Below are 21,907 nucleotides of genomic sequence, written 5' to 3' on the forward strand. Positions count from 1 at the left end.
AGCAATTGCATCAGCCATGTAGGCCACAACTGCACAAAACAGGATGGGTTGACCCCCCTGACCTTTGCATACTTAAGCTGTATCTTAACTGCAGTTAAGATGGGCTCTTGTTTCTAATTCTTCTCCCTTCCATACACAAAAACCTCTCAGCTGAGTTTGGTGGTGGTTTCAATCCTAGTTAGTTGGCTCACCCAGGGCTATAGGCTAATGCCTGCATCAGGCTTTTGCTTGGACTAGTAATCCACACAAGGCAGTGAGGACACAGGTTAAACTTGTCAAGTGTTGATAAAGTATGTTTGATTAAACAGCAGAGGTCACTCAAAACAATGCAGGTACCTTTTGGAACAGTGAAATCCACAATAAATGAAGCAAATAAAAATTAAACTATGGCTGGTAAGAAATCAACAAATTCCATGAAAAGTTATGTATAACAAAGGTAAGACATGAGGAGGGAGACTATCGAAGGTACAGGTGCAGAGTTACATGAGACTGCTAGACTATCAAAATTACAAGTGCAGTCAAGGATAAGGCTCATTACAGAGGAGATAAATAATTACTTTACATTGCAGATGACAGTGGAGAGAAACTCTTCAGATAAAAGTTTCACCAGAGATTGAAGCATAAAGTAGTAGTACTGAAACAAGCTGATAAATTAAATAGCAACAAATCATTAAGCCCTTGAGTGATCAGTCCCAGTGAAGTGGCTGAGCTGCTAATAAATATGCACTCATTCAAATCATTGACTGGAGGGCAGTGCCTGTTCTGCTTAAAAACACTCTAGCAACTAAAATAAAAACGCTTTAGGGGTCACCTTACAGACCACTGAGCCTTATATCAGTAGCAAGGGAGGTAGTTACTACTCAGTGCACAACAGTGTTCAAACACAAAAAATATTGATGTATGAAGGACTGAAACATGAGAATATGCCGTGTAAATCGACAGAGCATCTTCACTAGGAATGCTGGGTTCAGGTTTGGTCACTCTGTCTTAAAAACAATATAGGAGGAGATATAACAAGTAAGAGTCATATAAGGGCCATAAAAATATTCCTCTGAACTGAAATTGAAAAGACGAGGACTGGTAAATCAAATGTTGTTTATTGTCTAGTTTTACAAGAATAAGGGTTTATCCAATGAAACTAAACAGCAATGCATTTTAAACTGAAAGGATTTTTTTTAAACAACTGCAACAAAGTGTCAAAGTCTAAGAGCTTAGCAGAATTCAGAAGGGTTTTATATGATTAATGAGAATACCCATTGTTAGAGAGGATTTTTTAAAAAAAGATGCTTGTTTCAGGGCATAAGTCTGTCGCTAATAGAAGGAGGAAGAAACTTCCATTGAGGCCAGGTTATTCCATAATAGTCTTAGAGATTCTGGCACCTTTTTCTGAAGCATCTGTTACTAGCTACATTTGGAGATGAGATATTGGACTAGGTGGACTCTTGGCATGATTCAGTGGGGGCAATTTCTATGTTTCTAGCAGCCTCTACCTCATTAACTATCAGCAGGAAGAGGGGAGTGAGTAAGCCCATAGCTGTTTAATACATCTGAATGAGAACAACTGTACTGTCAACATTTCTGTTCATCTTTAATAAGAGGCCAGCAACTAAAAAGCTCAATGAGCAAGCTGTTCCAAAGCCAAGGGGGCAAGAGCTGAAACATTAGCTTAGACCTACCTTAAAAACAAAAATTCAGAGGAAAGATGTGCGATTTTCATCATTTAAAATGTGTTCTATGCTCTTATAAATAAACATGGCTATAAAATTAATACATTGGATCAACTGGTTAGTATCAGTTAATGAGGTGAGCTAGGGTTACCCAAAAGATCCCTATATAGAAAAAAGTCTCAATCTTCTTGGGCAAAAGCCTGTGGAATAGATGGGGCTTAAAATGTACCCTGAGGTCCACAAATACAGACTTTGTTGGACCAGGGACAAGTGAATTCCAGAATGAGAGGCCCCTCACTGAGCATCCTGTCATTTAAATCTAGAAACTGTCAGCCCAAGCAAATCTCAAGTGTTGGCAAGAGGGAGTCTAAAGAATAGTCAGAAAGAGACTGATCGATCCAAATCAACATCCTGCATTGGAATCAGACGCAAACTGGAAGCCACAGTAGACAAGTATGCAGCCAGGCTGCTCCTTGTTTGAAACCGCCACCACCAGCAAATTGAGCAGCAATGTTATGCACTAGCTGAAGCTTCCACGTTGTCTTCAGTTACAGCCACAAGTAGAACATGTGGCCATAATTGATGATGGAGGCAACAAATACATCACTAACTGTAACAAGCTCACTCACCAAATGCAGATGGAAAACACTACTTTGTCTAAAACCAGCTGGGGATCCAATAGGCTCCCCTGGTTTGCATCCCCTATTAACAAGCAGAAGCAAGTGTCCTCTGGAGGCTTCCCCATGCTTACTATGATCGACTCTTGTCTCATCCAAATTGAATTTCAGGCATTTAATCCCCACCCAGGCCCCATTCCTAGTCAGATACAGATGAAGAGTTTGAGTATCATCAGTGAACTGAGCCTTTATTCTAATCGGTCCACACATCGTAATACTGAATTTGTTACAAATCCCAAGACAAACTAACAGCCTACATACATAACATTAAGCCCCTCTCATGACAGTCATCCTTTTCATCTCATGCCCTATCCCTTTGCTATCACTTGTTATAGATGTGTGGACCGGTCATATTGTCTGTGACTCACTCGTGCCTTCAGTGCTATATACAAAATGGTGAGGGCACCATCTCTTCATCCTCCTTCCAACTACATTAGTGACCAACCCTAAACAGGAGCAGAGGACAACAGAACTTTCCCACAAAAGAGAGCTCTTTGTGCTGCAGGCTCAACTCAGAGAACGGAGATCCTGTCAAGCACTACACCGCCTGTGCCAGTTGGGGCACCCCCTCAGTGATACCTCATGGTCAACACACTCAAAAGGAGCTAATTTTTAAAAGAATGTCTACTACATCTGTCAGTCGTTCCCTTCAATTTTTTAATCATATGAAACTATGGCTCTTTGGGAGACTGGTGAGCTCCACGTCCCAAAACTTTCTCAAGGCCAAGAGCAGAATTAGTGCAGTTGTTGGTCATGTAGGGAACAATAATCTCTTTGGAAGGAATTTTTTCCACTCCAAAAGAATATCTTGTGATGAAAATTTTTCTAAATTTAATAGATTGATCCTAATCTGCTACTATAATATGGAAAAAGACATTCAGCCCATGGCATGCTAAAGACATAAGACTGAAAGCAATAGCACAACCAGCCTTTAACATGTTGGATAAAGTCAGACAATAGCTGACAGAGCTAAGTAAATTCAGAATGGAGTTTTAAGACTGCTACACAACAAAGTGGCTATGCTATCAAATCAGCTGTTTGGGTCAGATTGTCCTAAGGAAGCCAAACTAAAGATTAAAAATTAGCAATAAGAAATCACCTCCCTCTTTGAAAGGCACGAATTATAAAAAGTCAAGCCAGAATATATCCCTGCAGGTTAAAGCCTCTATCAATGTACAGAGTATATGATGCACAGTAAGCACGCAAGATGCAATTTATTGAAGGATCAGCTTAATGACAGGTTCCTTTCCCCCTTAACTGAGGCCCTGTGTCACAGCACAGCTTGATTTCTGTTGAGTACTTGCACATAATTGGATTTAAAGCTTGTGAATGTGGAAGCAGATGTACACTCTTTCCCTCCATATATACTGAGTATATTCAGAGGAAAAATGTGTGATCCGTAAAATACAGTAATAGCAAATGGTGATGGTAATTATTTTGGAAAAACTTGAAGTGATCAGCTACATTTTGGTTCTGAATATGTGATCCGGTTTTTCAAAACCACTTACAGTGTTCACATCCCTTCTTTCAAAGATTTTAAGCTAGAACTATATTTTATTTGTTATATTAATTACCCAATTATGGACCAAACACATTCCAATATACAAGTGTGGAAAAACCTTAAATCCTGGTTTTGCACTTTTGTTTTATTTTCTCCTTTAAAAATTTTTTTGGCACTACATAGTTCAGTAAAGAATAGAAGTGACAATTTTTTTAAAACACATGAAATCCCTTTCTAATTTTATTTTTAGAACAATATATATAAAGTCTGAAGCAACCAAAGTATGAATACAGCTAATAGAAAATAAAGAACTTAATTTTAAAAATTCTCTCTTTACAGTTTACCAAGATAAAACAAAAACACAATTGCCCTTAAAAATAGGGTAATAAAATAGATGAAATTTGTATCACTCAATTTTGTGATACTAGTAAAAACTATAGATCATATCTATATACAAATGATACAGTTTAAAAACAGTCTTAAATAATCTTGTATCTAAACATGTTGCATTAAGATTTTAAATCAGAACCTGATTTTTCTCCCCCCTCCCATTACATTTCATTTTTTCTGTTGAATGTAATTCATATTCAAGTGTGGGTGTCCTTGAGACAGAAGCGAGAACCGCTGGTTATTCTGCATCAGTGGACCAGCTAAAAGAAAATGGATTACAATTATTTTAGCAAAATAGATTGACTTAAAAGTGCTTGGCTATATTTAATATATTAGGCATTTATAAATAAAAGCATCTACTTGACTGGTAGAGATTCCAGCTGTGCTGGTACCCAGTGTTATCTGTAAGGCAGCACTATTTTAACCCAGTCTCTGAATATCTCGGAGTTATCAATACACTTTTATTTGCACATTAGTTTATCTGAATTCATTTAAGTTACAGCAGGAGATAAAACAGAGTAATTTCAGAGGAGATGGAAATATTGCCCTGACTCATTCAATAGATGCAAGTGAAGGAAATAATTGGACGTACATACAGTACCTTTCACCCTAAGGATTCTATCTAAGATTATATAAGATTGTCCATCATCATAGTACCCTGGCACCTTCAAATTTTGGTCCTGATTCAATTCTTACTGGAGTCAAAGGACATCTTTCCACTGACTTCAATGGGATTTAGATCAGGCCATTTATGAATTAAGAGCCCAACCCTGCAAGATTACACAGAAGTCACTAAAAGTTGAGAGTGCTCATCATGCTGAAGGATTAGGCCTTAAGGGCCTATTCCTTTAACCTTTACTCACGCAAGTAGTCCCCTGAAATTGATGAATGGAACACAAGCATAGTGAGTTAGGAATATTCATGGGTAACACAGTTGCAGGTTTGGGGCATAAACACACAGGAACTGGTTTACTCCTACGGAAATATAAGTGGCTCTAGTGTTGGGGGCAACAGTCAAGGGGAGAAGGGTGGATGGCAGGAAGGAGTGGGGGGTATTCTGGTCAAGGAAAGCAGTGCAAACCCCTACTCTTTCAGAAAGTGCCATAGAATTTTTGTGCTCATGCCGTGAACATAGGATCTTGGATTTTAAAGTCTCATTTAAAAAGATCCCAACATAGACTTCAACTGATCTACTATGTGAGGATGAAGTGTTGAGTTGACTTTGTTGGAATTCAAATTGTGCTTCCAGGGAAGCAAAGTATTTGAAACATGATTCATCAGCCTCTAAGCCACTGAAACAGTAAGAGAGACACAGCTTTCCTTTATTTGTTCTAGTACCTTGAGGGTAGAAAGGTTTGTTCGGTGGATAGCTGGCATTTCCCTGCTGCATGTAGTTCTGAGGCATATTGTAAGGCCACACTCCTCGGAGGAGAGGAAAATGGGTAGGGGTCCCATGGTCCCAAGGGACAGAAGGAGGGTTCATTTTACCAAACTGTCCTTGGAAACCCTGATCTATTTTTCAATTGAAAGGGAAAAGCATATTGCAAAGTTCAGACAAAATAATGAAAGTCAGTCAGTCATAAAATACAATTTATATCTCTACAAATTACTATGTGGGACTGAAAGCAGCTAGATTTGGAAAGCTAACATCTTAATAAATCAATTATATTTCACATAAAACTACTGTTTGTCACCTTAATGACTCAATGTTGAATGTAATACTATTAGCTTGTTGGTGCCAGAAGCTGAATTAGCACTTAGTATCAAGATATAAAATCTTGCCTGTCAGTACAAAAATAAATGAGATGTACTGTATGTAGCTCTAACAGGTTCTCAAAAACAATATTTATATCTAATCCTGAAAAGATCTTCAACCATCACTGATGTCAATGTGACCTGAGGGCAATCATCCTATTACAAAACTGGATCCTTAAAAGAAGTGATGTGATGGAATTTTACTAATTCTTGTACATTTAATAAACTTAATACAATACCAATTTCTCTTAATATATATTTCTAGAAAGAAATATTAAAAAACCTCTTCAAGTACTATACAGTACATATGCTAATCCATTCACAAATCAAGTATTACTGGAACATTAAGGATGAAAAATCGAGAACTCAGAAGTCAGGGCATTCCAAAAGTTAATGTTGAATGCTCAATCTTAACTCTCCCCTCTTGTGCGTTTGCCTTACTATTTCAGAAGATTTACACGATAATTTTAAAAAAATACATATGAATGATCCATAGTTATTAATTTCAAAATATTCTCTAATAAAACTAATACACCTCTATCCCAATAGAACATGTCCCGATATAACACGAATTTGGATATAATGCAGTAAAGCAGAGGAGAGTCCCAGGCCCTTTAAATCCCTGCCCGAGCCCCGCTGCCAGAGCTCCGGCAGTGATTTACAGGGACCGGGGCTCCCCGCAGCAGCTGGAGCACCGGGCCCTTTAAATCACCACCAGGGAAGCCGGTCCAATCCGGCACGGCATACCGGCTCCTGCCGGTACGCCGTACCAGACCAACCCAATATAACACAGTCTCACCTATAAGGCTGTGAGATTTTTTGGCTCCCGAGGACCACGTTATGTCGGGGTAGAGGTGTAGTACCAAGCCTTCTGCGATATCAGAAACCAACTCTCATGTAGTTCTCACTGCTCCAAGCAAAAAAGCTTTTACATACGCATTTACGTAGACTGGTATTGCTAATGAACCATGTGGTTGTCACATGATGGAATTTGTTTTTTCATTTTTTTTAAACTTTGCAAATTATATACAAAAAACTGTATTAGAAGAAAGCACTCAAATTGTTAGGAAATGCCAGCTTTAAGGTTCCCTGTGCAACCTTAATATAGTCCCCTAATGAGTCTTTACAAGAGCACATACCATTTTTTCCACAGGACCCCTGACTTATTCAGTGCACAGGATGAATGGTGCTCTAGGGATGGATCAGAGTTGTGTAGTAAAGGAGGCTGTCTGTAGGATCTCTGCTTCATTTGTTGCAGAAGTTGGAAGGTGTATAATGAATGTGGCAGGGGTTGCAAGAAGAGAAAGGACCCTCTCGTGGTTAAGGTATCTGAATGCTGCCCTGGAGAACTGGATTGTATCCCTGCCACTGCTACAGAAAAACTGTGTGATGCCACTTAAGTCGCTTAACTTTTCAGAGGCGGTCATTATTGTGTTCCTCATTTTTTGGGTATCTGACTTTAAATCCTGGGGTCTGATTTGCAGAAGCGCTGAGCACTTAACAGCTTCAACTGAACTCAATAGTAGCTGTGCTTGAGTATATAAAATACTGTACAATGCTAAGTATGCTGAAAACTCAGGCCCTAGGGGTCTCAAACTGGGTATCTAAAATGAATGGAAACTTTTCACTTTAATCTCTCTGTGCCTCGTCCCCTCACAAAAGTGTTGTGAAGATTAATTAATTAACGTTCATGAAGGACTCAGACACTATAGTGATAAGCACCACTGAAAAGTCCATGAGGAAATTAATAATTCTGCCTTCAGAGCAGGGTTTGAATAGTGTGCAGTAACCAAGGCAGGATCACACATTGAACAAAGAGAAGGAAAAAAATATTGACTCACTAAGTGAGCACCATGCACCCTGTGCACTGAATGACGTATTGGTGCTGTAGAAAAATAGTACGTGATAATGTATTCTAAGCCGGCCTCTGCCCAAGGGAGCTGAATTAAGGTTGCATGGGCAACCTTAATTCCGGGATTTCCTAACTTTTGAGAATGTGACTTTGCAACCTTACTAATGTTCTTTTAACATAACTTTTGTTGTCTAATGTATTATAATAATAAAGGTATAAACTGAGAAAACAAATTCATAGAATTATGGTTGAGGTTCATATTTAATTACTGGAATTTTCTGAACTGAGTGCTTGATTTCTCAGCCTTACTGTTGCATCAACATTGCCTTTTTTACACTGCTGTAAAGAATCATAGAATTATAGAATATCAGGGTTGGAAGGGACCTCAGGAGGTCATCTAGTCCAACCTCCAAAAGGTTCACTTCCTTCTGCCAACGCTAATACTACTGGATTTCTCAGTGGAAAGTGCCACCATGTTTCCTGTGGATGCTAATGGCAGGACCACCAATCCCTAATATCCAACCCAGATTTATGTAGTTTTTCTAGAAAAAGTGTAAAATTGTACAGCCAATCTAAGTGACTCAGTTCTTTAAACTTCACATTTCTTTAGGGTAAAATAGATTTAGAGAGTTAACTGGTTCTGTAACATTTAGCATTTGTACAAAATGTGTGAGATGTTTGATACAATAGAGAAGAGTTACCTGAATTCCCCACAGTGCCATTGTTCACCAGTGAGTTTGGAGTCACGGGGTTGTGCCAGTGTCCCTCATGAGAAGTGCTGGGGATTCCCATGGGCCTGGCAGCAGGCTGTGCAAAGATGATACTGGGATCATTCAAGCTTACACTGCTCTGGTTATTTGTGGTGTTGCTGCTGCCAGACCTCATAGAAAATGGAACATTTGCTGTATGAGGAGGGTTACCCGGTGCAGAATGAATAACGGGCCCATGAATAGGCCACGAAGTGTTGGGAAGCTGAATTTGGTGGTGATGGTGCATCTGAAGTAGTCCCAGGTTATGCAAGGTGGAATACTGACCTGGGGGAGATTGGGTAAAGTTAAACAAAGGCAGCTGGACCTGATGGGGTGGCTGTGCACCCTGCTGTGGCTGTGGAACGTGCTTAGACTGGGATATTGGTTGTGGCTGAGCCTGGTTAATAGAGGCTGGTTGAGAGGAATTCTGTGTAAATTGCTGAGGCTGTGGAGAGTAAGATGACTGATGCGAATCAGACTGGAGGGGAAAAAAAAGTACGTATTTCCATTAGTTCACTAGCTATTTAATGTGTTTCTCTTTAATAAGCACCTGATGTATAATACTCCTCACAAGGAATGCAGATGCTACCCACCAACACATTATCTGAGCTCTGACACATGTTGAGCCAAATTCTCTGCTGGTGTAAATCGAAAAAGCTCCAGCGATTTCCATTTTCACCAGCGCAGAATTTGGCCTGTTAACGCCATTTGGCACATCCCACAGACAGAAAAGTTATGCTGGGCAACTGCCAGCCCTAAGCCACTATTAGGTTCCTCCAACATCAGGTTCTGATTTGTGGTCAGAAGTGTCCTTTCCTGCCTATTTTTTTTATAGCACAGAACCTCACTAATTCCCTCAAAACCCCAACAGGTCTACCTCCCTCCTCAGTAAAGCGTTCAAGAGTGGCTCTCAGCTCCACATGCATTTTTGTACGTGTTTCCACAGTAAACACCCAGTAATTTTTAAATCTTTATTTAAACTGTTAATGAGAAATTAGAGAGGCAAGGTGGGTGAAGTAATATCTTGTACTGGATCAACTTCTGTTGGTGAGAGAGACAAGCTTTCGAACACCTTTCCAACAGAAGTTGGTCCAATAAAAGATATTACCTCACCCATCTTGTCTTTCTAGGATCCTGGGGGCGACACAGCTACAACGCCACTACTGAGAATAACACGAAAAATTGTCACTCCAAAGACCCCACTTCATCTACCACTTCTTGGTGCCAGGCTTATGAGGCAAAGTTATTATAGCATTAGCAGGAGAGCAGGCTGTCTTCTTTCTCTCTCCAAGCTCTTCCCATACAGCAGATAAACACAGGAGTAGGGAAGAGCCAGGGAAAGCTGCTTGTTGCTGCCACAGGGTAGAGGAGCATGCCAAGAACTGGCCTGACAGGGAAAGAGACAATTTCCCTGCTCCCTTAGCACAATTCTTTACAGAGTTCCTGCACCTGGTCTATTGTCTTGGCTGCTCCTCTCTCTGTCTAGGTCAACAGGTTCTTCCCTCCAGCAGCCTGTAGGATAGTAACACTTCCCTTAAATCTCTCCCAACCTTAGGTTTCTCTTCCACATTGACAGCCCACAAATTGGCTCTTTAGTGTGGTGGTGGCTGATGTGCAACAGGCAAAGCACTTGCCCCCTGACGCTACTTCAATTACTCCTGCATCAGTCTCAGGCAGTTTCATCAAACCAGGAAGAGAAAGGCAAGGATTGAGAACTGGCAGAGACAACTGCTAGCTTAACAGCTTATACAAGTTTTAAAAAAATATAACTGAGGACTTACTACTACGGACATTTTTAAAATGTAAAAGTGTATTTGGTGGCATGTAATCCACCCACATTAGCAGATCACTATAACGAGGTGGTATATTACCAAGACTCTACACCTGTTATAGAGTATTCTACAGAACACTTACTTATGAATTTTGAAATAACATGAGGGACAATATTATCTTTGTCTCTTCGTAATGAGAATTCTTTTCCCTTCTGCTTCCCATTTTTTCTACCTTCCCCTGATGGTCACCATCCTAACTGACCATCGAAAGGCCCTGACTTATTTCATTTTTTTAAGATAGGGGAGAGACAGAATTATGAAAATCACCAATTCACAGTCTCTTGCATGGATGAGTTGAGCTGTGCTCTAGTTCAGATCTAGTTTTATCTATGAGCATTTCTAGTGAGCTCATCTCTATGATAACTAGGCACAAAGCCTCTTAGTTTAGGCTGACTGGTAGCAATGCTGGCCTTTAAGAACTGCTGGTTGCCCAGAATGAAGCTTGCCCATGCAGTTTCCATTCTGAGAGACCACAAGTGATCTCTAAGTGACAATGCACAGCAACCCAGATATCAGTTTCAGTAGCTGGTACTGTTGAGTAAATGCCCTGTTGTTATTATAAAAACCAGAAGTCATTCAGAGTAATTAGTGCAAACATCTTACCAGCACAAACCAGATTTGCTGGTTTCATTACAATTAAAAGTATTTTATTTTAAAACTTTCAAGCTAACTGGAACTTACACATTCTGACGGTTGTCTGGTACGTAATGGTCGTTCCACTTGCTGTTGAACTGAACCTGTCACTAGCTGTGCATTTACCAAGCTTCGGACCAACTGGGCACCTAAACAAGAAAATACCATAAATAGAAGTTTTAATAAAAATCAAGAGACAATGCATTCTAAGAAACTAAGAACAGCTATCCTGGGTCAGACAAGTGCTCCACCTAGCCCAGTATCCTGTCTTCTGACAGTGGTCATTGCCAGATGTTTCAGAGGGAATGAATAGAACAGGGCAATTATCAAGCGGTCCATCCCGTCATCCAGTCCCAGCTTCTGGCAGTCAGAGGTTTAGGGATCCCCAGAACACGGGGTTGCATCCCTGACCATCTTGGCTAATAGTGACTGATGGACCTATCCTTCATCAACTTATTTAATTTTTTAACCCAGTTAGACTTTTTACCTTCACATCATCCCCTGGCAACGAGTTCCAAAGTTTGACTGTGCATTGCATGAAGAAGTATTTCCTTACATTTGTTTTAAACCTGCTGCACCAGGGGACCACTCGTTCTTATGTTATATGAAGGGATAAATAAAAGTTAGCTATTCACTTTCTCCACACCATTTATGATTGTATAGACTTCTATCATGCCCCCCCTCAGTTGTCTCTTTTCTAAGTTGAACAGTCCCAGTCCTTAATCTCTCCTCGTATGGAAAGTGTTCCATACTCCTAATCATTTTTGTTGCTTTTCTCTGTACCTTTTCCATTCTAATATATCTTTTTTGAGATGGGATTACCAGAATTGCAAGCAATATTCAAGGTGTAAATTACTATGGATTTATGTAGTGGCATTATGATATTTTCTGTCTTCTCTACCCCTTTCCTGATGGTTCCTAACATAGTTAGCTTTTTTGGCTGCTGCTGTATGTACACTAAGCAGATGTTTACAGAGAACTATCCATGATGACTCCAAGATCATCTCCTTGAGGGGTAATAGCTAATTAAGTCCCCATCATTTTGGATGTATAGTTGGAATTATTTTTTCCAATGCGCATTACTTTGTACTTATCAACATTGAATTTCATCTGCTAGTTTGCTGCCCAGTCACCCAGTTTAGTGAGATCCCTCTGTAACTCTTCGCAGTCAGCTTTGGACTTAACTGTAAGCATAGGACCAGGAGCCAGAAACTCCTGAGTTCTAATCAAAACTCACTGTATGGTTTAGGCAAATCACTTAATCTCATTAGCCTTGTCTACAGTAGGAAATTTATCCATTAATGAAAACAGGTGTTAGCAATGAGTGCAACACAACTGGCCATTTAACTTTGCTCTGAGCAATATGAATGTTCATGTAAACAAGGATCCTTATCTAGCAGACATGGAAGCCCCATCTAAACCAGAGTTTCAAGCATTGCTACTAGCAGTGGAACTTTACCAGTATTAGCAACATTGGGAAATTGTTGCCAAAAAACTCTAATGCAAAAAAGGGATAAACATTTTCAAAAGCAACTCTGAAACAAAGGAACCTAACTCCTTGATTTTCAATGAGACTTTGGCTCCAAAGTCAGTTTTTAAAATAGGACTTAGGCTCCTAAATCATTTAAGTGCTTTTGAAAATTTTACTCAAAGCCTTTGCGGGATTATATTTACCTACCTCAGAGGGATGCTGGAGGGTTAATGTTTGCAAAGCACTTTGAAGAGGAAATGCACTACATAAATGTGAAGTATTATCATTATTATTAAATGCATCCGTCAGGGAATGAAAGGCAATACTATAAAAATTTGGATGAGGAATAAAATATATTCTGAAACTAAGACTAGACACTAGACTACTTACATAATGGTTTTTAAGCAAGTCAGGGAAAAATTGTTGTAAAATATTAAGACACTTAAAAATCTATTCTAATGTCAATCACTGGTTTATGTAAGGGTTGCTCTGCCTGACATTTTTTCTTAAATGATCCCCATTCCTCCCTCTGCAATTGCAGCATAGGAAGTCTCATTCTAAATACCTCTCCACTCTAATGGTATTTTTGCCTCATACAGAAAAACCTTCACTTTGATAGAGATCCACAAAGCAGCAGACAGCATGTGGAACATTCTACTACAGCAGTTAATTGAAATTACATAGAATTAGCATTTTTTCTTTGCTAGTCTAAAAAGCAAGATATTCTGTGGGTTCACAGAATCTGGTTTTGTCAAAACAATGTGTGACAGCACTTTACAATACCACAGAGAGACAAGGACATGGGCTCTTACCAAGGGATACTGTAAGTGGTCTTGTGAATGATACATACAGGCAATACAAAGAACTAGTTCATGATATTTGGTGTGTTGGTTAAAGAGCAGGGCTGTAGTAAGATTAACTGAGGCCTGGACCCATCAAAATTTCTGCACAGCTATATAGCTCTCCCCATCCAAAGACCTTGTTTACACAGAAACTTAGTGCAGGATAAATATGTGTAAATCTGTAGTGCGCTAGCTTGCCATGCACTGATTGGTCATGCGTACGCTGCTGCTGAGCATTAAGCTTCATAGTGCACTTTGATGTACTGCTGTCAAAATGTATTAAGGAACTTTTAGTGCGTGGTAACAGGATCCACGTGGTGACTTAGTGTGCGTCAGGCTATTGCGCTGTACATTCACATCCTGGGTTGCTATGCACTAAGCCTCCACATTGACAGCACAAATAGAGACATCTTCTCCCAACACTCTCCTCCTTACTCTTCCTTCCTAGCTCCTCTGGTTATCTACCACTGTTTGATGGTCTTGTTCTTTCCTCACTCCCAGTCCCCATACTCAAACTAAACTTATTTTCTCACTGCGTTATGCTGTTGGGCCCCTCAGACCACTCAGTCATGTTCCAAGGATCTTTCCTTAACCCACTCTTGCCAAACAGTGAGAAACTACACTTTTATCATTTCAGAAAGAGATGTGCAGGGGAGCCTGATAATATTATGTAAGAGAGGTGTATGACCAAAACCCTGGATCCAAACACCATTAAACTCTAAAGGATTTTGGATTTCAACTTTACATCTTAGACCCATCTCCAACTATAAAGCACTTCAAGATAGAAAAAGGTTTATAATTTAAAAGTATGTTTATTTGTGCGAAGAGACAAATAAAATCTAGTGTTAATTAAACCGCCATCCTCTTGATGTCATGGCTATAATGGAATGCACTTTCACACTGCAAGGCTCTGAGTGCAATTCCCCTGATAAATTAAAAACACATTTTTTCATATTTAATACCATTATAAATTCTGGAGGTGAAGCGGGGCTTGGGGGTGGAGGATGACAGCTTGTGACGCTCACATATTAACCTCGCAACCCCCTGAGGAGTCATGACCCCCAGTTTGAGAACCCCTGGTCTACTTCTCCATGGGTCTCAGTGAACAAGAGCTAGGATCCCTGCCCCCTATTGTAGCTGCTTTGAGCTGGTCATGCAGCATAAAACAGTGCAGGATTCTGTTTACATAGGGGAATACCCAAGAGGGATTAAGCTGGTGCAGCTGACTTTACACCAGCCACTCCTGGCCCTTACAACGTGGTGTAGTGTGGGCAGGCCAGTGGTATTGCCTAACATGCTACATCCTTAGCCAGCAAAACAGACCCTTCAATGGCCGTTCCTGGTGGCTTAACTACAGCAGGGCTTAGCTTGCTTTAAATTATGCTGGGGTCCAAAATACCTCCCCAACTTTTCCAGGATCAAGAGAGTGGAAAGGTGACTTAGATACTCCTTCTTCCATCCATTCACTTTGTCTTGTGATGAACTCAGCACATCTGGATTCAAGAATCTGGTCCAAAGATTCTAAAGCTTGAGGCAACATCCCTTTTAGAGAAAAGAGCTGCTTATAATGAAGCTTGTGATAACAATGACAGTAGGTGTCTTGCGCTGCAAATGTGAGAAGGTGCAATGCTGAGGATGGTGGTGTAGAAACCCGAACAGAATAGCCTCAGAACTTTCTAATGAGAATAACAGAAATCATCATAGATGAGACCGCTTGTTTACCTGGCACGCTGTTAGTTCTCTGTCGAGTTTGTTTGAATTCAGGACAATCCCTTCGAACGTGTCCCACATCCCCACAGATGAAACATCTCTTCTCTCTAGTCTCCCTGTCCTCTTCCTTCACTTCTTTTTCATCGTCTTTCTCATTCTCCTTCTTCTTCAGCCTACATGGTAAAGTTTATTAACACTGGTGCCAAAACATCGTCTGTACAGTTCTACAGTTCCTATGTCCAGTGAAGGAATATCATGACCAACATATGTACTGGAATACAATGACCCCAGAGCCCGCAGGGAAACACTTTCCAGAGCCTGGGCTGGTTAAGGAACAGCTTGTAGTGGAGTCAATGAACTCAGCTTCTGTTGGATGGTGGAGGTGCTACAACAGAAGGTATTACTTCTCAGGAAGAATACGTTAGCATCCTGGGCCTGGCCCAGTAACAGCATTGATGGGTGCAGCACGAAGCAGTGGTGCTCTTTCAAATGTTGAGCACTGGCAGAAGAAATGGCAAACTAGAATTAATGTGAGGAATAAGGAACAACCTTTCCTTAAGCTGTACTGTTTCTTCATCATAAGTAATACAATAATCCGCTGTAATAGTTTATACAGTTGTGCACTTTAAAGTCATGTGGTAAAATGTAGTCCTCCCTCCCAAAGCTTACAATCTAAATAGACAATGTACTGACAAAGGCTACAGGATTGTTTGCAACAAAGAGCAGATGATAATACTGGTGTTTAGCACATATCTTGTTAGTTCAGCCATGCATGTGTGAGCACGTGCTTTCAGGAGAGCACTGGGAATTGGTTGTGGTTAGTCATACAGCTTGGGCAAAGCAAAAAGGGGATGGGAAGGTGAGGTCAATGGACTCTTAAGGAGGACAAATGGGAAGCTTTGATAAGGAAAACGTATTCTCTGTAATACTTTTTTCTTATCTGCATTGAATATACAAGCCATGAAAGTCCTCCTCACTTAATATGATGATCTGAATTAAATACATTTTAATTTAAGATAACTGCTTCATGTATTTTACCCACCTTCTCCTTTTTGGACAGTCTTTCATGTAGTGACCAATTTTTCCACAGACACGGCAGCATCTATCATTGGGTGCCAGCTCCCCATCTGTCAATACTTTGGAGTCAAAGAAGTATTCCTGCAGACAAGTGTCAGACTTTTACAATACAGAAGTTAATCATTTATTAATTTACAACAGCCAGAGAGGACAGATAAATCAGATTGTCCCAAAGACCTAAAGTGGGGTGGCATGCTGTCATTTCCTACCCTCTCACGTTCATTCTATGACAGACTCCACACAGCCTTTAACGTAGTTAAAACCAAAATATGTGTTTTATAAAGAGAGCAGCTTGGTCTACAGGAGTGAGTGTAGTAACTCTCCTGTTCTAATCACAGCTCTGGAACAGACTCCCATTGTGGACTTGGGGAAATCACTTAACCTCATCTGTACGAATGGGGTGTGATTGGGGGTGTGGGGATTAGTTGTTTATAAAAGTGCTTTGAATAAATAAAACATTATAATACTATAATTCATGGTATTTCCCTGATGTTAGGATGCACAGTTAGGGCATACGTTGACTTGGCCAACTTTTCTGTAAAATGTTGGATGAAACCTTGGGACAAAGCACTGCAAATTGAAGAACATCCAAGATATTTCCATTTAGATACTGGAGCATCTTGTTGAATGCCATTGCTAACAATAAACACAGATGCTGCTTGAGAGAAGGCTGAATAATAATAATCTGGGATGTGGTTATTACACAGACACACATACATTTCGTTCATTTTATTCCTCAAACACAAAAAACTAAGTCCAACATGTTAATTTATTACTTATTAATTGTATATATGCAACACCCAAAAGCCCCAATCAGATCAGCACCCACTGGGCTAGATACTGTCCAAATACAGAGCAAAAAACAGACCCTCCCACAAAGAGCATATGATGCAAGTTAAGACAAAACACAAGCGAGTATAACCAACCAATGGAAGGAGTGGAGGAAGGACGACCATGGTAATAGTGATAGCCATACTTATTTACATATACTAGTTATATGTCCAATTTGCAGATTTTGATGGTGGGGTTTTTTTGTTTTGTTTTTAAGATATAAGCAAACAGTAAGGTTGAGATTTTCAAAAGCACCTAAGTGACTTAGGAGCACAAGTTCTATTAATAATCAATGGGACTTGCACTCCTAACTCACTTAGTGCTTTTGAAAATCCCTCCTTATCTAGATAATCCCAGCTGGCCACCAGCTTAGCTATTATTTTAAGGTTTTTCCAAAGATGTTGTTTGTTTTCTGTCTAAGATGCACATGTTTCAGCTAAGACCCTTCCTCATGGCAGAAACACCAGTCTGCAAGCACAGATTCTTTGAAAAACTGATCGCTCAATGGGAATGAATTTCTGATAGTGGTTTACAGTGAACAGTACACGTTCTATTGGTTAGGCTTGAAAAGTTTATTTTCTTAATGAGCAACCAGCCATTACCACCCTGTGTAGAAATTAATAATACTGGGTATGTGCAAAGACTGATGGGGTTGTTCCTTCTATTTAGCACCTAATTCAGACTGTCACCAAAGCTCTTAAAGCCTTTAGTGTGCTTTAAAGCTGATTAAGCAACAAGTCTTCTGACTGCTTTATCAAGAAAACTAGTATTGATCATTATTCTAAGGCTTGACACTCAACTTTTTGCTCCTAGATAAAATCTAGGATTCTCTTCCCTTTTGATGATGTATTTTCTACATTAGAGCTGCTCAGCACAGAGTTGGAGAGCCAAATGCTGCTCCCTGCCTGTAAGTATAAGACAAGAACAAAGCTCATCAGCTTCACATGTTTATTGCTGAGGAACTCAAGCAATAAGCAAGTTTTATTTATCAAATAAAATATAATTACAATGGTTGTGTGTTTACTCTTTTTTAAATAAAAACTGTTATATAAATCTATATACAACTCAGGTGCTTCTGGGAAGTTGCCAATGCAGTACTTACTACTGCAAAGGATTTGATCTACTACATAGCTACCTTCTGCTGAAAATACCTATTGGTCTGTTTCTATATGCCTTGTACTCAGCCTTCTATCCAGTTGTACTTTTTTTATTCAGTTGATGCACGACTGCGTGTCATACACATTTGAAAGAAGTCAAGAGAATACATCATTCTGATGGATATAGGAAAGGAAACTATACTAAAGCTTAAGACACATACAAAGAGAACTTACAGCTTCTCTTCCCAGGATTGGATAGAATGGGGTACCAAACAGTTTTCTCCCATTGATAAATGCCTTCATTATGAAATTGGTCACTATTGAAGAGAAGATAAAATCATTGGAAGACAAAAGAAAGGCACTTTGCTTTAGAAATTAGTAAAAGCTCTGTAGTAGGAATAAATATCTTACTTTTTCTGGAGACTCCAGCACCAAGATTATGATTCAAGTCAAAAGGATCTAAGGGAAGGAAGAAAAATATCCAAGAGTGGGCAAAATATGTTGCAGCATAAAGTAATATATCTATTTAAATGTGTAAGGTCCCATATTACATATACTCATGGGTGGGATCTGAGCAATTTTTGGGTTATTGATTGCAATGGGTTTAAAACAGATGTAAATTATGCACAGAGGAAATATTAAAAGTTAGGGGTCTATTGTCCCATTTACGTTTGCTGTAGGATTTGCAAACCAAAGTCCCATTATCATTAATGGGAATTCCCCATGTAAAGATCCTGTGCATCAATGGGAGATCAGATCCCCAAGCATGTGTTCATTGTTTTGTCACATAACAGAACAGCAATTCAACAAATAGGTACCTTCAATGGCAATACATTTGGATGTCCACTGTTTCTCAAAGGTGGTTAGTAGTTTCTTCTGCCGAATGCTGATCACATATTCCTTGAAGTCAAATTCTTCAGTGTAGAATCGCAGCAACCCTAACCAGAGTTCTCCAAGTGACTCAGTGTTCTTTCCAAGTGAAGGCAAACGCTTCTTCTACATGCAATTTAAGACACAGTTCGTACAGGTACAATTAACCAAGTACTTTCCCCCCTGAACGACACATCTTAATAAGGGGCTTGTCTAGAGGAAAAAGTTATACCTGTATAAACTAAGCCATGACTTTAAATGGATAATTTTTATACTGCCATAACTCCCCATGTGGACACTTATTCCAATACAAGAGTGCCTTTTTCTGCTTTAACTTATGTTGCTTTGGAAGCAGTTTGGGTTTTTCAGTTTAGCTAACTCTTATACTGGAGTATGAGTATCTACACAGGGAGTTATAACAGTATAATCATGATAATTTAACTATACTGGTATAACTGGTAAAGCTCTCCCATGTATTCAAGCCCGAAGTTTTAGTGAGTATTTTGGAATTGGAACATTACCAGCTCTTCCATGTCATCAAAGAAAAAGGCATTCCACCCATCAACCATTCTCTGAGGAATCTGTTTTCCATCAAATATCTGCAAAAACACAAGAACAGTTATTTTCCTAGTGTTCACTGCCACCTTGGGTTTAAGTAATCATAAAACAGTGACAGTTTTGTTGCAAAGACTACTGCAAGAACAGCTTTTTATTTCAGTATTTGTTTGAAAGGTGCTTGGCATTACATGGAAAACATTCAAATGCGTTTTACGTAAAGGCAATTCTGCTCATCTACCAAATATTTCATGTATTTTAATTTCTTTGTTCCTTAGATCTAGGAAAATGTGCATAAAATCATCCCACCTGGTTGCACTCAGCTCCTCTTTCCTATTAAATTTCTAAATTAAAAAAGACCATACCTGGCCTCACCGATCATGACTTTAATTTAGATAGGCCAAAGGGAGACTCAGCTGTTACTTAAATACAGCCCCAGAAGTAGCAATTACCAGATCATTAAAGTAGTGGCAATGAAGTAATGGTCTCAAATAGAGTGACTCAGCCAGAGTTCCTCTTTTATGCAAAGAAAGAAAAGGCAGCTAGATCTGAGAATTACTCCTATCAGGGAGTTCCAGAGAATGTCAACATTTCAGGGAAAGGCAGATGGCTGAATAAGTGCAGTTTGGCTCACCTTAAACATTAATGGAAATATATAACATTATTTTATTAGTAAAATTTCTTAGCATTTATGTAACACTATCTTCAAAGCGATAGAAACATTAATTGTTCCAACACCTTAACAGGTAGGAACATAAACATCACCCCTCTTTTGCAGATGAGAAAGCTGAAAAGCATTTGAGTAATATGCCCAAAGTCATACAGCAAGTCAAGAGCAGAGCTGGAATTAGAACTCAGGACTTCTGACTTGGGCCATCATTACACCTCCTTGCTGACTGAGTACCCCTTGATGGTACATACACCATAATTTGACCAAAACCCAAGAAAGTGAATGCAGTAGCACATAACCAGGTCTAAAATACATTCCTGGTTTTGCTGCTGTTTTCTTTTTAAGTTTTACTTACATTACAAAGTAAAAGTTAGAAAATGGATGATGAAAAGAGGCCCAGGATTTTCATTTGCACCCCTTACCCCTAGGACAAAAAACTCTCAAATCGACTTGAAAAAAACAATGCCACTTTTTCCATTACATCTTTTCCTGAAAACCAACCTCCTGAAGAACTGGGATAACGGGGGGATTTCTCTGTTGCAGAAAGTACAACACCATCAGGATATACGCATATGAAGATAGGCTTCCTCTGGATGCATCTCCAATGTCGCAGCGCTGGATAGAATAGATTTTGAACAAAGCACTGAATGAAAATTAAACTACAAGGTATTTAACTCTGTAAACTATGGCAAAGAACAAAAACTCAATTACTGTTTCAGAATTAAAAACTGTTTAATCAAGCCTGAAAGAGAAATGTCGACAAATTTAGAGAGAGACACTGTCAAGTAGTTAATGAACAAAATTTGATCAACTCATAAAGCTTCAATGATCTGATGGGAAAATGTCTTCCAAATTCTATGGCTCAAATTTTCCAAAGCAGCCATTAAAATTGTGCAGTTTTTGATATCCAGCTCAATTTAGTTCCAAAATTTCAATGTTGTGAAACCAACGTTTTCCTAACCTTATGTTAACAAAGATGCTTCCATATTTTTAGTTTTATTTTTAATTTAAAATTTTTATTTTAATGATTTTTATGTGAAGTTAATTATTTTCCTGTGGTATTTGCAACTTTCTTAATTGTTACATTACGCTAGTGTATAATACCCCCTAAATGTGAAACTAACTAGCCTACTTTCATTGCCGGGGCTCTATGAAATACAAACATCACGCATAAATGGTGAATTGCCTTATTAAAACTGAAAAATGTACAATTTATTATGGTTTTATTAGTAACACAGATATGGACATAAGATTTTCTGAAATATACCATTTTTAATCTGGCAAATTCCCTTTAAAATATTTTGAAATATAAATTCTTGCATTACTCTAAAAAAATCTTTTTTACCTATATATTAACTGTAACTATTATCAAAATGGAAAACATTTATTAACCTGGTCTGGAAAAATGACAGCAGTATTATGTGCTACCTACTGACCCCTGTGCTCACGTGCTAACATACAAATGTGCTTTTAAACTCTGTTCCCATGTCTAGCATACATATAACTCTTATTGGCAGTTCACTTTACTCTAAATACATACACACAATTTTAACAGAACCGAATTAGGTAATGTAATTTAAATGAAAATCCAGGATTATAACTGGATTGCCCTTATTAGGGCTGACAATTAATTGAAGTTAACATCTGCGATTAACTGAAAACAAAATTAATTAATCGCATACCTCTGGGCGGGGAGGAAGCATCTGCAGCGGGGAGCTGAAGCCCCAG

At 39.1% G+C, this 21,907-nt stretch overlaps 1 protein-coding gene across 5 annotated transcripts in view; it reads right to left on the reverse strand.

Annotated features, from left to right (window-relative positions):
* Positions 1-1,276: 1,276 nt before the first annotated feature.
* Positions 1,277-21,907, reverse strand: part of TUT4 (terminal uridylyl transferase 4) — a 72,642-nt gene continuing 52,011 nt past the window's right edge. For 4 of the 5 annotated variants that reach the window (XM_045026550.1, XM_045026551.1, XM_045026552.1 and 1 more), the window contains 11 exons: positions 20,681-20,794; positions 19,476-19,553; positions 18,903-19,080; positions 18,496-18,543; positions 18,319-18,401; positions 16,122-16,237; positions 15,092-15,252; positions 11,105-11,205; positions 8,544-9,069; positions 5,574-5,747; positions 1,277-4,495 (listed from right to left, as the gene is read on the reverse strand). In XM_045026550.1, the coding sequence (XP_044882485.1) occupies positions 4,404-4,495; positions 5,574-5,747; positions 8,544-9,069; positions 11,105-11,205; positions 15,092-15,252; positions 16,122-16,237; positions 18,319-18,401; positions 18,496-18,543; positions 18,903-19,080; positions 19,476-19,553; positions 20,681-20,794 (1,671 nt within the window). In that variant the 3' untranslated portion in view covers positions 1,277-4,403. Of the gene's footprint in view, positions 4,496-5,573; positions 5,748-8,543; positions 9,070-11,104; positions 11,206-15,091; positions 15,253-16,121; positions 16,238-18,318; positions 18,402-18,495; positions 18,544-18,902; positions 19,081-19,475; positions 19,554-20,680; positions 20,795-21,907 lie in introns of those variants that run through there. The other variant, XM_045026553.1, reaches the window with a different exon arrangement.

Source organism: Mauremys mutica, chromosome 8, assembly GCF_020497125.1.
Source record: "Mauremys mutica isolate MM-2020 ecotype Southern chromosome 8, ASM2049712v1, whole genome shotgun sequence".
NCBI classification, from domain to species: domain Eukaryota; kingdom Metazoa; phylum Chordata; order Testudines; family Geoemydidae; genus Mauremys; species Mauremys mutica.